At 42.8% G+C, this 12,343-nt stretch overlaps 2 protein-coding genes across 5 annotated transcripts in view; one reads left to right on the top strand and one right to left on the bottom strand.

The window, feature by feature from the left end:
- The window catches only part of LOC118965045 (protein FAM227B-like), a 109,977-nt gene extending 107,219 nt beyond the window's left edge, over positions 1–2,758 (bottom strand). The window contains exons 1-2 of the mRNA XM_036981785.1: positions 2,025–2,758; positions 109–352 (exon numbers count right to left, since the gene is read on the bottom strand). Coding sequence (XP_036837680.1) covers positions 109–352; positions 2,025–2,102 — 322 coding nt within the window. The 5' untranslated portion in view covers positions 2,103–2,758. The remainder of the gene's footprint in view (positions 1–108; positions 353–2,024) is intronic.
- On the top strand, positions 2,207–9,645 carry LOC110518059 (tRNA-uridine aminocarboxypropyltransferase 1-like). 4 transcript variants are annotated; one of them, XM_036981066.1, is made up of 6 exons: positions 2,220–2,312; positions 6,446–6,492; positions 6,885–7,203; positions 8,091–8,228; positions 8,437–8,758; positions 8,940–9,645. In XM_036981066.1, exons 3-6 carry the CDS (start codon positions 6,907–6,909, stop codon positions 9,170–9,172), a joined length of 990 nt encoding a protein of 329 aa, XP_036836961.1. In that variant the 5' UTR covers positions 2,220–2,312; positions 6,446–6,492; positions 6,885–6,906; the 3' UTR covers positions 9,173–9,645. The 4 variants fall into 4 exon arrangements, with proteins under 4 accessions (XP_036836963.1, XP_036836960.1, XP_036836961.1 ...); XM_036981068.1 differs by lacking the exon at positions 6,446–6,492 and having other exon boundaries at positions 2,207–2,312; positions 8,943–9,645; XM_036981065.1 differs by lacking the exon at positions 6,446–6,492 and having other exon boundaries at positions 2,207–2,312.
- The last annotated feature ends 2,698 nt before the right edge of the window (positions 9,646–12,343 follow it).

Below are 12,343 nucleotides of genomic sequence, written 5' to 3'. Positions count from 1 at the left end.
AACGGTATCACCACTTCACAGCAGCCCTATGTTTCAATGACCTGGGTTAGAAATATACAATTTGGCCTGATGGTGAATTTGAGAGCTGTGGGTAGTGTAGCTACTTACATGTATTAATGTCATCAAACACGGACTCCCCATTCTTGTTTTTGCTCTGTTCTTGTGACATTATGGATGCATGTAGTTTTATCTTGGAATATAGCTCCTCTATGCTCTTGGAGAAGGACATGGTGACGTCCACTGGGAATGGCACGTTTACTTTAAAGTAGTCATATATCTGTCTGGGATGACTGTAATGTTTGAAGTGGGATGATATCTCTATATTCTCCTCAAACGCCACGGGCCAGTCAACCTACAGAAAACGTTGAGAGACCGTTTCAGTATCATGATGTAGGCCTATTTGTTATATGTGAGTATTTATGTTGATTATGTTGACTATACTACCAGTCAAAGGTTTTAGAACACCAATACTCATTCAAGGGTTTTTCTTCATTTCTTACTATTTTCTACATTTTAGAATATTAGTGAAGACATAAAAACTATGAAATAACACATAGTAACCAAAAAAGTGTAAAACAAATCTAAATATATTTTATATTTGAGATTCTTCAAATAGCCAGCCTTTGCCTTGAGGACATCCTTTGCACACTCTTGGCATTCTCTAAAACATCTTCATGAGGTAGTCACCTGGAATGCATTTCTTAAAAGTTAATTTGTGGAATTTCTTTCCTTCTTAATGCGTTTGAGCCAATCAGTTGTGTTGTGACAAAGGTAGGGGTGGTATTCAGAAGATAGCCCTGTTTTGGTAATTGACCAAGTCCATATTATGAACTGCAGAAATATGCAAAGAGAAACAACAGACCATCATAACTTTAAGACATGAAGGTCAGTCAATATGGAAAATTTCAAGAACTTTGAAAGTTTCTTCAAGTGCAGTCGCAAAAACCATCAAGCACTATGGTGAAACTGGCTCTCATGAGGACCTCCACAGGAAAGGAAGAACCAGAGTTACCTCTGCTGCAGATGATAAGTTCATTAGAGATACTAGCCTCAGAAATTGCAGCCCAAATAAATGCTTCACAAAGTTCAAGTAACAGACACATCTCAACATCAACTGTTCAGATGAGACTGTGTGATTCAGGCCTTCAGGGTCGAATTGCTGCAAAGAAACCACTACTAAAGGACACCAATAATAAGAAGAGACTTGCTTGGGCCAAGAAACATGAGCAATGGACATTAAACCAGTGGAAATGTGTCATTTGGTCTGGAGTCCAAATATGACCTCCGCATGTGTATTTCCCACCGTAAAGCATGGAGGAGGAGGTGTGATGGTGCTTTGCTGGTATTTAGAATTCAAGGCACACTTAACCAGCATGGCTACCACAGCATTCTGCAGCGATATGCCATCCCATCTGGTTTGAGCTTAGCGGGACTATCGTTTGTTTTTCAACAGGACAATGACCCAACACACCTCCAGGCTGTGTAAGGGCCATTTTTACCAAGATGACGAGTGATGGAGTGCTGCATCAGATGACCTGGCCTCCACAATCACCCAACCTCAACCCAAATGAGATGGTTTGGGGTGAGTCGGACCGCAGAGTGAAGGAAAAGCAGCCAACAAGTGCTCAGCATATGTGGGAACTCCTTCAAATAGGGTGGCTATTTGAAGAATCTCAACCATAAAATATATGTTGATTTGTTTAACACTTTTTGGGTTACTACATGATTCCATATGTGTTATTTCATAGTTATGATGTCTTAACTATTATTCTACAATGTAGAAAATAGTAAAAAAATTAAGAAAAACCCTTGAATGAGTAGGTGTCTAAAACTTTTGATCGGTAGTGTATATAATTAGCAAATGAATTCTTTCAGCTTAACACATGGTAGAAAACAAAATTGCCTACACTATGTAATCTTGCCTGGACTGTGCTAGGAACTACTTGTTAACGTTAGCTAACGTCAAATTAACACATTGGCAGCAGTCTCTAATAAATAACCATTGTTTATAAGGCTTTTCTTACCAGTCCCTGATTCCGAACAAACTTTTCAAACGTGCTCAGGATTTCTTCATCGTCCTCTGGGTCTTGTTGTTTAGCCATGTTTTGTCTCTGACCCTCCAAAGATGCTCAGCCCTGAGTGTCAAAATATTACGCATGTGTTCCGTTGCTAGGTAACAGCTGTCATTAACATTAGCGCCGCTAACTTCTTCCGGTTGACACTTCCGGTGTAGAGCGAGTCCATGCTTGCTCGGCTTCAGAGTACATATACAATTGCTCTAAATCAATTGGACCAAGTCTCATTTTAAACAGGTAACGTTAATGAATTGTGAAATGGGATTTATGTCTTCCACTGTTAGATAAAAACATTCCTTGTATCGCTATATGAACGTGTTTTATAGCCTCAAGCTAATTTAGCTAGCTAACATTATCTGCAACAAGATTCTAGCTAACTAAGTTCGCACAATAGTTAGTTGTACAACTCTTTGCTTACACACTGCAGTGCTGACATTACCGTTCTCCTAGCAACAGGATATTATGCCCAGCATTCTCCCTGCAAAGACATGCTAAACTTTGGTAATATATATATTTTTTAGCACTCTAGTGCAGTACAACCAAATAGTTTTATAACTAAATCAAGATAGACCACAGCCTGTCGTTTCCAATCGGAACAAATTAGTCATAGTGGGCAGAGCCAAGCACGAGCTAGCCAGATTATATTAGCCCGTTCTAGCAATAATAGAAGAAGTTTCACAGAAGTTTCACATTTATACATCCGGTGAAATATCTGTCTCATTGTTCTGTGGTACAACTTTTTTTTCACAGCATTGCAACCACCTCTGAATAAATGTATGGATAATTTAAATATTGTATTATTTATACCGCATTTATTTGTATAAATTTACACAGATACTGGTATGTTAAGCTATTGTGTAGGCTATATTTAAATAAATACACTTTTAACAAAATACAAATAATGTTATTGAAATGATTCAATAGATTCTGCAAAACTTAAATGGGTCTCTTGTGCTGGGCAACGGGTTTAATACAGAGTACTGGTGACTCCTTACTTCAACCACTCTGCAATGCAATACACTGTATGTGGGATACTTATTGGCTTGTAGAGAACTTTTTTTGGGGGGGGGGCTGTTGATGGCTGGCTATATGGGTCCACTAATACAGCACTATTAAAGGCCCAGTGCACTACTTTTGTGGAACCCCCCCAAAAAGTTAAATTTTTTTTCCCCATTTTTTTTTGGCGACACAGCACCCTTACTTCCCGCTGCTATGCCTGTCTCAGCTAAACTGGGGTGGGAAATATCAGTAGGGTCTCTACTAGTTTTGGTGGGGGGCTGTGTCGCACAGCCTGCTGCTGGCTTTTCACTCCACCCAATCTGCCTAGTTAAATCAAATTTAAAAAAATCTATAATCCCCAAAGCAATACACATTGGCTTGTAGAGAGAACTTTTTGACCAGTCTCAGCTAAAGTGGGTTGGGAAATACTCAGTAGTCATTGTCATTTGTTTGGAGTGCTCCATGTGAGCAATGAGCATGGGCCTTGTTTCTTGTTTCTGTTTCTGTCTAATGTTGAGGGAACACACGCGCCTGAGCACGCATAGAAGTAGCCTACCTGGCCTGTTGGGCACAAATGTAAGAAAATGCCCATTTAGGGATGTTCGATTTTTGATTGTCTTAAATCACCATGTCCACCACTAATAAGCTGAGCTTTAGTAATTATTTTCTTCACCTCACACAGTCAGTCAAAAGTTTTCTTTTTTTATTACTTCCATTGCAAATGATTGCCTAATAGTTCCTCACAGTAGGCCTCCTAATAGTTCCTCACAGTAGGCCTCCTAATAGTTCCTCACAGTAGGCCTCCTAATAGTTCCTCACAGTAGGCCTCCTAATAGTTCCTCACAGTAGGCCTCCTAATAGTTCCTCACAGTAGGCCTCCTAATAGTTCCTCACAGTAGGCCTCCTAATAGTTCCTCACAGTAGGCCTCCTAATAGTTCCTCACAGTAGGCCTCCTAATAGTTCCTCACAGTAGGCCTCCTAATAGTTCCTCACAGTAGGCCTCCTAACAGTTCCTCACAGTAGGCCTCCTAACAGTTCCTCACAGTAGGCCTCCTAATAGTTCCTCACAGTAGGCCTCCTAATAGTTCCTCACAGTAGGCCTCCTAATAGTTCCTCACAGTAGGCCTCCTAATAGTTCCTCACAGTAGGCCTCCTAATAGTTCCTCACAGTAGGCCTCCTAATAGTTCCTCACAGTAGGCCTCCTAATAGTTCCTCACAGTAGGCCTCCTAATAGTTCCTCACAGTAGGCCTCCTAATAGTTCCTCACAGTAGGCCTCCTAATAGTTCCTCACAGTAGGCCTCCTAATAGTTCCTCACAGTAGGCCTCCTAATAGTTCCTCACAGTAGGCCTCCTAATAGTTCCTCACAGTAGGCCTCCTAATAGTTCCTCACAGTAGGCCTCCTAATAGTTCCTCACAGTAGGCCTCCTAATAGTTCCTCACAGTAGGCCTCCTAATAGTTCCTCACAGTAGGCCTCCTAACAGTTCCTCACAGTAGGCCTCCTAACAGTTCCTCACAGTAGGCCTCCTAATAGTTCCTCACAGTAGGCCTCCTAATAGTTCCTCACAGTAGGCCTCCTAATAGTTCCTCACAGTAGGCCTCCTAATAGTTCCTCACAGTAGGCCTCCTAATAGTTCCTCACAGTAGGCCTCCTAATAGTTCCTCACAGTAGGCCTCCTAATAGTTCCTCACAGTAGGCCTCCTAATAGTTCCTCACAGTAGGCCTCCTAATAGTTCCTCACAGTAGGCCTCCTAATAGTTCCTCACAGTAGGCCTCCTAATAGTTCCTCACAGTAGGCCTCCTAATAGTTCCTCACAGTAGGCCTCCTAATAGTTCCTCACAGTAGGCCTCCTAATAGTTCCTCACAGTAGGCCTCCTAATAGTTCCTCACAGTAGGCCTCCTAATAGTTCCTCACAGTAGGCCTCCTAATAGTTCCTCACAGTAGGCCTCCTAATAGTTCCTCACAGTAGGTCTCCTAATAGTTCCCCTCGATAATCACCAAGCCTCGGTGTGAAAGAGCAAAATATCATAATCTTATGATCTCATATATCCAGTCATAAAATAAGTTTCCCTTGCGCAAAAATCTCTGAGGAAACTCTGAGGGCCCGGAATAGACTAGTTGATCGTTGCAAGTTCACTAGAGACAGCTTTGGGTCAGATCCAGTTGATTGATTTGATACAATGTTGCGCTTCACTAGTGATAGCTCAATCCAAAGGAGGCAGACAGACAGACAGAAAGGGAGGCAGACAGACAAGTTGAGTTGAGAGATGAATGTGAAAGAATCCGAATTTATCAGTATATATTTTCTACTGTTTTTATTTGTCGTCTTTATGTATTTTAACTTAGTTGATAATGGAAGTTCTAGGCCAACGGCTGCATTGGCCATCTCTGAGCTCCAGCTGATCATTTAAGCTATTTAACCGCCAATGATCAGTGTATAAATGTGTCCATATGTCAGAGACTGGTGCTGATTAACATTAAGAATGTTTTGATTAACCACAAGACAATGATTGAGAAACAAAAATGTTATTGTTGAAATTAAACTATTCCATGAAAATGTGCATATGAAGATCATAACTGGTACAGATCTGTAGAAGAAATGATATGCTCCCCAAACTTGAAACTTGTGTGATGCCTATGAAGTCTTTCTAAAATAATTGCCTCCATGTTTCTATGGTTGGATTTTCAAGCAATGTAAGACGTGCCTCACAATGTGGTAAAACATTCGGGTTTCAAACAATGAAGTATGTTTTAAAAATGTATACTTCCTCCAGCGCACATTGTGAAGTGGTGGGTGATGCACTGATAGCCTGTCCACCATTGTGAAGTGGTGGGTGATGCACTGATAGCCTGTCCACCATTGTGAAGTGGTGGGTGATGCACTGATAGCCTGTCCACCATTGTGAAGTGGTGGGTGATACACTGATAGCCTGTCTACCATTGTGAAGTGGTGGGTGATACACTGATAGCCTGTCTACCATTGTGAAGTGGTGGGTGATACACTGATGGCCTGTCTACCATTGTGAAGTGGTGGGTGATACACTGATAGCCTGTCTACCATTGTGAAGTGGTGGGTGATACACTGATAGCCTGTCTACCATTGTGAAGTGGTGGGTGATACACTGATAGCCTGTCTACCATTGTGAAGTGGTGGGTGATACACTGATAGCCTGTCTACCATTGTTTTTTTCTTCCGGTCAATTTGGCCGGCAACTATTTTATCTGCATAAAAAAAGAACGGCCAAAAGCAGAGGATTACCAGCTAATGGTAGAGACCCTACTGAGTATTTCCCAGCCCACGTTAGCTGAGACAACTTTTATACCTTTCTACAAGCCAATATGTATCCCATGTACTGTCTATTACAGTATATTGCATTGGGTGTTAGAGAGGGCGGAGAACGTCGTGCTGCTGGGTATGTATTACACAGTCCCACTCCAAAACTAACCATACTAACTACTGAGTATTTCCCACCCCACTTTAGCTGAGATGGGTAGAAAAGTTCTCTATAGACCAATATTCAACATACCTGTGTCAACATTGTATTTTTTCATTATTGGTATTAATGTATTTAAAACCATATATATATATTTTTTTAGAAATGACTCATTGCATTTTCTTGTGACCATTGATTTAAAATTCTATATCTTTTGAATGAGTTATCCATATTGCAATGTTTTGAAATATGGGCTTTTGACTTATTTGTTGTGCCTTGCTTAGTAGCGAGCCAACTACCTAGCTAACTGGTATAACTACGTCCCAGGCTGTGCACCTGATTCTCCAGTTTGATGTTTTGTTTGTTGTCAGCCACCTCCAGTCAGTCAGTAGGATGTCCAGTTCGGACGTGCTAGCCAGTCCCAGTGGTGTGGATGTGTCCTCCTCTCCCAAATCACCACTGGCTAAAACCCAACAACCTGACAAGGACTCCAAACCAGTAACCAAACAGAACCCTGTCCCTGCCTCCCCTCCCCTCCATGGTCTGAAGCTGGCTCCACACAGGGAGCTGGAGCAGGCGCAGCAGAGGGGCAGGCTGAAGTGTTCTAGCTGCGGAGGCTCCCGGATGTTCTTCTGCTACACCTGCTGCTCTTTAGTGGGCGTCAGCCAGCAGGAAATCCCCTCTGTCAAGGTCAGGGAAAGATCTGGAGCTCTGTTCTCCTTATTGGCCTTATTAAACATAACACACACAGGCTTCTGGTGGCCAGTCTGATTGGTTTTATTAAAGCACACAGGCTTGTAGTGGCCAGTCTGATTGGTTTTATTAAAGCACACAGGCTTGTAGTGGCCAGTCTGATTGGTTTTATTAAAGCACACAGGCTTGTAGTGGCCAGTCTGATTGGTTTTATTAAAGCACACAGGCTTGTAGTGGCCAGTCTGATTGGTTTTATTAAAGCACACAGGCTTGTAGTGGCCAGTCTGATTGGTTTTATTAAAGCACACAGGCTTGTAGTGGCCAGTCTGATTGGTTTTATTAAAGCACACAGGCTTGTAGTGGCCAGTCTGATTGGTTTTATTAAAGCACACAGGCTTGTAGTGGCCAGTCTGATTGGTTTTATTAAAGCACACAGGCTTGTAGTAGCCAGTCTGATTGGTTTTATTAAAGCACACAGGCTTGTAGTGGCCAGTCTGATTGGTTTTTATTAAAGCACACAGGCTTGTAGTGGCCAGTCTGATTGGTTTTATTAAAGCACACAGGCTTGTAGTGGCCAGTCTGATTGGTTTTATTAAAGCCCTAGCCTGCAGACATGGGCTGTCAGAGATAGTGGTACTACTTACGGTGCCTCACACACTAAATTGAAGTGTACTTCGGTTCTGGTGCAGATGCAGGCTTTTGTTACAGCCCAGCATGAAAGAACACCTGATTCAACTAATTGATCAAACTTATGGTGTAGGTATAGATACAAGTTTGAGACAATTCACAGTGCCTGTGTTGACTGTTTGTATTGGTAATACCTGACCTGTAATGGATGAACATGGTTGATCACACTGTAAACTTCCTCTAACTTGTGTTTGCAGCTCCCTATAAAGATTGACATCATCAAGCATCCCAGTGAGGTTGATGGGAAGAGCACAGCCATACACGCCAAGATCCTCGCCCCCGATGATGTCACCATCTACACCTACCCCTGCATACCTGAGTATGAAGATGACAAAGTTAGTCAGCTTTTCCTCATCTTCATATGAACAAATATTCAGAGAACAATGTGAGCCTGATTAACTAATAAACAGTTTGTTTACCACATCATATACATAAAAATGTGTCATTTTAACGTAACCTGATTAGATAATATTAATACCATTTGTATTATGTTGACTTGAAATGACTGTGACAAGTATTGGGTGTGTGTGCGTGCATGTTTAGGTAGTGCTGGTGTTCCCTGGTCCTGGATCAGTCTCAGTGGAGGAGATGACATGCAGATTACAGAACCTGGCTGTCATGAAGTCAGCTGCCTCCCCAGATGAGGAACCGTCCCCAAAGAGGCCCAGAGCCGAGGAGACGCCAGGGGCCACACAGCAGGCTGAGGGACACACATCAGGAGCCACACACACAGAAGAGAGGGGAGGGGAAGCAGGGATAGAGGGCCAGACTGAGACACCAGGGGCCTGTCCCCTCCAGAGAGTGGTGTTCATCGACAGCACATGGAACCAGACCACCAGAATCATCACAGATGAGAGACTACAGGGTAATTATGATAGACAGCATTGATGTAGCTTAAAGTGCTGTACATTACATAACTACTTTGTTATTACCTAGTTATAGCCTACAACAAGAGCCCAGAGTTTTTCCTGGTCGGGTCACAATGTGAACAGGACAAACTCCTGGCCCTGATAATGACTGATGGACTGTTCTTTTCTCTGTTCCTGCAGCGTTGCTCCGTGTGGAGCTGAAGACCAGGAAGACGTGTTTCTGGCGCCATCAGAAAGGTTCTCCAGACACCTACCTGGCAACCATAGAGGCTGTCTACTACTTCCTCAAGGACTACCAGGAGCTGTGTCTGAGACAGGAGTACACAGGACAGTACGACAACCTGATGTACTTCTACTGTTACCTACACACACTGATCAACAAGGCTAAGACAACCGCTGGGAGACGCTGAGGCTGCAGGGAGGAGAGAGAGGCCAAAACTACTGCTGAGAGACGCAGAGCCTGCAGGGAGGAGAGGGGCCAAAACTACCGCTGAGAGACGAAGAGACTGCAGATAGGAGAGAGAGGCCAAAACTACCGCTGAGAGACGCAGAGACTGCAGATAGGAGAGAGGGGCCAAAACTACCGCTGGGAGATACAGAGACTGCAGATAGGAGAGAGAGGCCAAAACTACCGCTGAGAGACGAAGAGACTGCAGATAGGAGAGAGAGGCCAAAACTACCGCTGAGAGACACAGAGACTGCAGATAGGAGAGAGAGGCCAAAACTACCGCTGGGAGATACAGAGACTGCAGATAGGAGAGAGAGGCCAAAACTACCGCTGAGAGACGAAGAGACTGCAGATAGGAGAGAGAGGCCAAAACTACCGCTGAGAGACGCAGAGCCTGCAGGGAGGAGAGAGGGGCCAAAACTACCGCTGAGAGACTAAGAGACTGCAGATAGGAGAGAGAGGCCAAAACTACCGCTGAGAGACACAGAGACTGCAGATAGGAGAGAGAGGCCAAAACTACCGCTGGGAGATACAGAGACTGCAGATAGGAGAGAGAGGCCAAAACTACCGCTGAGAGACGAAGAGACTGCAGATAGGAGAGAGAGGCCAGAACTACCGCTGGGAGACACAGAGACTGCAGATAGGAGAGAGAGGCCAGAACTACCGCTGGGAGATGCAGAGACTGCAGATAGGAGAGAGAGGCCAAAACTACCGCTGGGAGACGCAGAGACTGCAGATAGGAGAGAGAGGCCAAAACTACCGCTGAGAGATGCAGAGACTGCAGATAGGAGAGAGAGGCCAAAACTACCGCTGGGAGACGCAGAGACTGGAGATAGGAGAGAGAGGCCAAAACTACCGCTGGGAGACGCAGAGACTGGAGAGAGAACCTACCTACACACACAATCACCACCAAGGCCTCCAAAAATAGCTGACAAACTGTCTTACTAACCAGTTTTCCATCCAGCCTTTTTATGCGAGTAAAGTACGTCACTCACCTGCCAGTCAGGTAGCCTTGTCATCTTAGTTTTGCTCTTCCACTTTGAGATTTTTTGGTTTTGGAATTCATCAAAAGATTTGGCGTGCTCCCCATAGAGATATAATATAAATGTAACTTTCCAAATGTCGACAAAACAAAATACACTATACAAGGCAGTGGCGACCCATCATTCAGAGCAGGTGGCTTGTCTGTCTCCCCCTTATGCCGTAGTTTGTACATCTCCATTGTCAGTAGAAAGGATATAGGATCTTTTTGTGTCTAAAATCACCAAATCAAATCAAATTGTATTTGTCACATACACATGGTTAGCAGATGTTAATGCGAGTGTAGCGAAATGCTTGTGCTTCTAGTTCCGACAATGCAGTAATAACCAACAAGTAATCTAGCTAACAATTCCAAAACTACTGTCTTATAGACACAAGTGTAAGGGGATAAAGAATATGTACATAAAGATATATGAATGAGTGATGGTACAGAGCGGCACCACTGAGACAAGGTAGGATCTTTTTGTCTAAAACGCGTTTGTGCACTAATATTGAAGTCAATTTAAGTTGCACAATGACATTTTGTGTGGTCCTCCCACTACGATTTAGGCTACAGATGAAATATGTTAACTTTACAGGGTGGTGAAGGTACAAGGTGATGGGCTTGATGTGCCTTTCCAATAAATATCCAGGGTCTTATTCTGGTGACATGATGATCCATGCTTTGTTAACGTTTTGACAAATGAAGAATCTGGCTCTTTGTCCATAATAATGTCATGTAGGCTATAGCTACACTGTATCTGGCTCTATGTCCATAATAATGTCATGTAGGCTATAGTTACACTGTATCTGGCTCTATGTCCATAATAATGTCATGTAGGCTATAGCTACACTGTATCTGGCTCTATGTCCATAATGTCATGTAGGCTATAGTTACACTGTATCTGGCTCTATGTCCATAATAATGTCATGTAGGCTATAGCTACACTGTATCTGGCTCTATGTCCATAATAATGTCATGTAGGCTATAGCTACACTGTATCTGGCTCTATGTCCATAATAATGTCATGTAGACTATAGCTACACTGTATCTGGCTCTATGTCCATAATAATGTCATGTAGGCTATAGCTACACTGTATCTGGCTCTATGTCCATAATAATGTCATGTAGACTATAGCTACACTGTATCTGGCTCTATGTCCATAATGTCATGTAGGCTATAGCTACACTGTATCTGGCTCTATGTCCATAATAATGTCATGTAGGCTATAGCTACACTGTATCTGGCTCTATGTCCATAATAATGTCATGTAGGCTATAGCTACACTGTATCTGGCTCTATGTCCATAATAATGTCATGTAGACTATAGCTACACTGTATCTGGCTCTATGTCCATAATAATGTCATGTAGGCTATAGCTACACTGTATCTGGCTCTATGTCCATAATAATGTCATGTAGACTATAGCTACACTGTATCTGGCTCTATGTCCATAATGTCATGTAGGCTATAGCTACACTGTATCTGGCTCTATGTCCATAATAATGTCATGTAGGCTATAGCTACACTGTATCTGGCTCTATGTCCATAATAATGTCATGTAGGCTATAGCTACACTGTATCTGGCTCTATGTCCATAATAATGTCATGTAGACTATAGCTACACTGTATCTGGCTCTATGTCCATAATAATGTCATGTAGGCTATAGCTACACTGTATCTGGCTCTATGTCCATAATAATGTCATGTAGGCTATAGCTACACTGTATCTGGCTCTATGTCCATAATAATGTCATGTAGGCTATAGCTACACTGTATCTGGCTCTATGTCCATAATAATGTCATGTAGACTATAGCTACACTGTATCTGGCTCTATGTCCATAATGTCATGTAGGCTATAGCTACACTGTATCTGGCTCTATGTCCATAATAATGTCATGTAGGCTATAGCTACACTGTATCTGGCTCTATGTCCATAATAATGTCATGTAGGCTATAGCTACACTGTATCTGGCTCTATGTCCATAATAATGTCATGTAGACTATAGCTACACTGTATCTGGCTCTATGTCCATAATAATGTCATGTAGGCTATAGCTACACTGTATCTGGCTCTATGTCCATAATAATGTCATGTAGACTATAGCTA

The sequence above is a fragment of the Oncorhynchus mykiss genome, chromosome 6, assembly GCF_013265735.2.
Source record: "Oncorhynchus mykiss isolate Arlee chromosome 6, USDA_OmykA_1.1, whole genome shotgun sequence".
Taxonomy (NCBI): Eukaryota; Metazoa; Chordata; class Actinopteri; order Salmoniformes; family Salmonidae; genus Oncorhynchus; species Oncorhynchus mykiss.
The sequence above is the reverse complement of the archived record's forward strand: the minus strand, read 5'-3'. Positions and strand labels throughout refer to the sequence as shown.

Bases quoted from the DNA above. Each gene is read 5' to 3' on its own strand.
- LOC110518059 (XM_036981065.1), top strand. From the start codon at position 6,907: ATGTCCAGTTCGGACGTGCTAGCCAGTCCCAGTGGTGTGGATGTGTCC. The intron at 8,229-8,436 runs GTTAGTCAGCTT...GTGCATGTTTAG, and splicing joins CTGAGTATGAAGATGACAAA to GTAGTGCTGGTGTTCCCTGG. The intron at 8,759-8,939 runs GTAATTATGATA...TCTCTGTTCCTG, and splicing joins CACAGATGAGAGACTACAGG to CAGCGTTGCTCCGTGTGGAG.